The following is a 4,702-nucleotide window of genomic DNA, read 5'->3' as shown; positions in this document are numbered from 1 at the left end:
GAAATAGACGATACATGATTGGAAACAATGAATTTTATTTTTAAAATGCATTTCAAAATTTTAATTTCGTGAATCTATAACGAATCAAAAACAACAGCAACACAACAAGGGTAATAGTTCTTCTTATCATCATCATCATCATCATCATCATCATCATCATCATCATCATCATCATCATCATCATCATCATCATCATCAACAACATCATTATTATCATTATCATTATTGTTATTATTATTATTATTATTATTATTATTATTATTATTATTATTATTATTATTATTATTATTATTATTATTATTATTATTATGTTCACGTTGATAATAAAACTGACGCTAACGCATTTAAAAATTAAAATAGTAGGTTAACTCACCTTCTAGTTGGGAGTCCAGTGTGTAGAATCGAAGTATTTCTGTAAGTTCACTCCAACGCTTTAAGGTTCCATCTGAGAAAGTCTGGTGTTGGCTTTGTTTAATTCCAAATAAACCCTCATATTGAATTGACCTGATGCTGTGATCATCGTTCACCTCTTTAACTGTAAAGTAGATACTAAATGAGTGGACCATACCGATCCTAGCACGGCTATGAAGACTAAACTCAGAATCTGAAGACAGTCCAACAACACCATTAGAGGAAATCTCTTGAACAAAATAATCTTTAAAGTTTTTTCCCAACTCATTTTCTGTATTTTCAAGTAAATCTTTCTTAAGAAAAATTGATAACTCATCAATATCCTGAAGCCTGTCTCTAAATTCACTTGTCGAATTTAATGTCTGACGAGATGGTGCTGTTTTTCGCAAACAAGAAGGGGGTATTGTATTTAGCCATTTATTTGGAGGAATAGCAGGTGAAGGATACCTTGATTTCCGTCTCATAGGAGCATCATGATGCCAATGATTGGCACAGATACCCATATAGTCTGCAACATCACTCGAATCGATATTATTTGGCAGTGCACTAATCCATATTTGTCTCTCAATTGGATCCGAATGAAATTTATATATAGTTGTCTTTTCGCCATGTCTATAATTTGAAGTGCAATCAAAAACAACATTTTCGAGGCATTTTCGGTTATTATTGATAAATAAATAATGATAAAATGTTTATTATTTGCTTAAAATGCATTGCCGAATCCATTGTACAGGGAAAATGAGCAATAAACAACGGCAATTCACAACTACAACAAAACTTAATGGTCACTCCATGAAAATGAACAACAGAATAAGGGCGATTCACAACTACAAGTGGTCAATATGTACAAGCAAGACTGAATTCTTAAAAGTGTGACATATGGCACTACTTGACCTAGGTGATGCTAAGTGTGTATGTGTGTGTGTGTGTGTGTGTGTGTGTGTGTATGCGCGTGCGTTTTAGTCTTAAAACTCTAGATAGCTTTGGTATGCGTACGAGCGTGTTTGAGTAATGTAATTAATGCCATCTCATGCAGGTAACCGAGGTAACTCAACTCTCGCCCCTTCCCCCAGTTCAAAAAAAATCATGGGCCTTCCAGATTTTTTTGGCCACGGTCGCTCGAACTGCACGTCTCTAGAGTGCTATGATTCAAAGGCATGCTGTTTCAGCTGAAGTGAAGCCGACTAAATTAAATAAGATAAGTGTTGCGTGACAGCTTAAATCATACGCGATATTATTTATCGCAGGATTATAATTTGACACTAAAAATGATTCTTATTGATTATTTTAAACTTTTTTCTTTTCTTTTTTTTTCTTTTTTTTTTCTTTTTATTTTTTTTGGTATTTAAACTGCTGTACTTTTTTTTTAAAAACACGTATTTGAAAAATTGGCCAGAAAACTCGTCCTTCAAATTATATCGCTCGATTTAAATTAATGCCCCCCCCCCCCCCCATCTTGGCTGGCAAAAAAAAAAAAATTAAAAAAAATAAAAAAAATAAAAATCTTAAACTCCAGGACCAAGGAAGACTTCTCGAAGTCCCAAGATTTGAAAGTTTTGTCAAGATGAGGATCGTTTTAACTCACTCAACCCAAACACTGACTATATCCGTAGTTTAGCCCGGGTTACTTTTACCCCATGCCTATTTATTACATTTTTCTGAGACAAATTATAGGCGTAGTATAAAACCTAATGTTCTTAGTTTTTACATGTTAATGGTAGTTGAATAAAACTATCTATGTACATGCTCATTTTTAATACATGTTTTCCAATTTTTAAAAGTAGAAAAAATCTCTAGGATTGAGTGAGTTAATCGATCGATAATTGAGGGACGATATTTCTGGCCAAATTTTTAAATACGTGTATCGCAGTTAACTGGTTAAAAATGCATATTATTAACAAACAGCTATTGACACGCACTGGGATAATCCGATATCGAGATAATACCTCTTTCTCTTTCGTTTCTTTTTTTCTCTTTATTTATTTAGTTTATTTTAATTCTAAAAATCTTGAGGGATAAAGAAAACATTAAATTGATTTGAAAAATATATTGATGGCATGCATGGTTTTTATACTCAATATAAATATGAAAATAATTATCGTTAAGATATTTAGAAAGGCCAAGGTGTTTAAGGGTTGGAGGAGAGAAGAAAGAAAGAAGAAAAAAAACAGCACGTCAGTTTATGACCTTGAGAGGAGATCAAACGTATGATATGCCAATAATTGATGTTTTATTTTCTTCAAACTTAATTGATTGTATTACGAGTTGTAAGGATTAATTGTTGCTATAAATATACGGCTTGATTATTTTATAATTTCTTGTAAAAGCACGTTCGTTTATGGAAAACACATACGACCAGAGGCCATTTTTGTCATCGTGGTCGTCGTCATCATCATATCATCATCATCATCATCATCATCTTCTTCTTCTTCTTCTTCTTCTTCTTCTTCTTCTTCTTCTTCTTCTTCTTCTTCTTCTTCTTCTTCTTCTTCTTCTTCTTTTTCTTCTTCTTCTTCTTCAGCAGCAGCATCATCATCAGCATCACCATTATCATCTTCATCATCATCATCATCATCATCATCATCATCATCATCATCATCATCATCATCATCATCTTCTTCTTCTTCTTCTTCATCATCATCATCATCATAATCATCATCACCAACATCGTCGTCATCATCATCATCATCATCATCATCATCATCATTATCATCATTATCATCATCTTCTTCTTCATAATCATTGTCATCATCGCCAGGGTCCCGATGACTCAGTTGGTAGCGCACTCTCTTCAACCGAGATAGATCCCGATTGGGGGAAGTCGCGATGTTTTTCTTTTCTTCTTCCCCCTCCTCCCTTTTTCCCCTGTCCACACAGCAGTGATTGCGCAGCTGGATCTGACGGAAAATACTTTGCGATAGATTCCAAAGGATAGCGATAACTTACCATTGTCCGTTTCACGATATAGAAACCGGGTTAAACTCAGACTCCATTGGCCTGTTTGCTATGAAGAACTATTTCTTTTTTCAATAAAAAAAAAAATTAATTAAATTGAGCTTTTTATAGCGCAATATCCACTAAATGTGCTCAAAGCTCTTTACAGGGGGTCCCTGGTCAACAGCAACATTTAACATGTAGGACGGACATGACGCCTGTTAGGCGATATTACAATTTTTCATTTTACACCTGAGTACGGTGAGAGAATGTGAGTAAAGAGCCTTTTCCAAGGACTCAACTATGCGCAGAGCGCGAGGCTCGAACCCAGGACCTTCGGATCCGAAAGCGAGTGTCATGCCACTAGACCACATAGCCGCACAATCTTAGGTACCGAAGGCCTAAAACGGTACGTTTGTGTGTGTTGAACCCATGAAACCCATGACCTCAAGAAGTCGAGGAGAGCGGCTCAAGATAGACATAGAGTTTGAAACAACTTGTTTTTTTTTTTTGTGTTTTTTTTGAGTGGCGGATAGCTCATACGGTAGAGCCATGCTCTCTCCGGCCAGGCCGGTCTTACCACTAAGGTCGCGGGTTCGAGCCCCCATCGCCGCCGCGGAATTTTTATTCTCTATTGTCTTCTGGCGCTTTCCTTCTCACTTCATCTCTATGTTTGGTCACAGACACAGATTTAAACTCCAGCTTCATGGACCTAATGTACTGATAATACAATTGGACGCATTACAACAGTGAAATATCGTTGTTTCAATAGGTTCTTAAACCACTAAATAGATGGCAACTATTATTTTATAGAAACGTTCTTTATGTAGAGGAGTGTGTTTAGGACTCACATTATTCAATTTCAGCGTTTGTTTATTTTTCTAAAACCATATTAAATTGAGTTATTAAATTGATCTTTTATATCCACTAAATATCCACTAAACGTGCTCAAAGCGCTTTACAAGGGGTCCCTGACCAACAACAACACGTAACATATAGAACGAGATATGACGCCTGTTACGCGATATTACATTTTTTTTTTTACGACAAAGACAACGCTGTTAACGGCCAAATACTCATTTACACCCATGTGCGATGAGAGAATGTGAGTAAAGAGCCTTTTCCAAAGACTCAACTATGCGCAGAGCGAGGCTCGAACCCAGGACATTCCGATCCGAAAGTGAGTGTCATACCACTAGACCAATTAGTCGCACAAAGAAGTTTAGCAGATAATACGTATTACGCACCACGCAACACGTACCACGTAACTATCACATGATCTTCTCATTACACGTAAAAATAGTGACTCTGTCCGGTTTTTATATGGATCAAAGAAATGTTTACATTGTGACATCTA

General features: G+C 35.7%; 1 protein-coding gene across 1 annotated transcript in view; it reads right to left on the bottom strand.

Moving 5' to 3' along the window:
- LOC144963791 (uncharacterized) overlaps positions 1–1,053 on the bottom strand; it is a 2,032-nt gene extending 979 nt beyond the window's left edge. Inside the window, exon 1 of the mRNA XM_078897729.1 lies at positions 374–1,053. Within this exon, the coding sequence (XP_078753855.1) occupies positions 374–914 (541 nt within the window). The 5' untranslated portion in view covers positions 915–1,053. The remainder of the gene's footprint in view (positions 1–373) is intronic.
- Between the last annotated feature and the right edge of the window lie 3,649 nt (positions 1,054–4,702).

Source organism: Berghia stephanieae, chromosome 2 (genome assembly GCF_034508935.2).
Source record: "Berghia stephanieae isolate SIO BIC M18660-M18661 chromosome 2, UCSD_Bste_1.3, whole genome shotgun sequence".
Taxonomy (NCBI): domain Eukaryota; kingdom Metazoa; phylum Mollusca; class Gastropoda; order Nudibranchia; family Aeolidiidae; genus Berghia; species Berghia stephanieae.
This window is presented reverse-complemented; position numbering and strand designations above follow the sequence as displayed.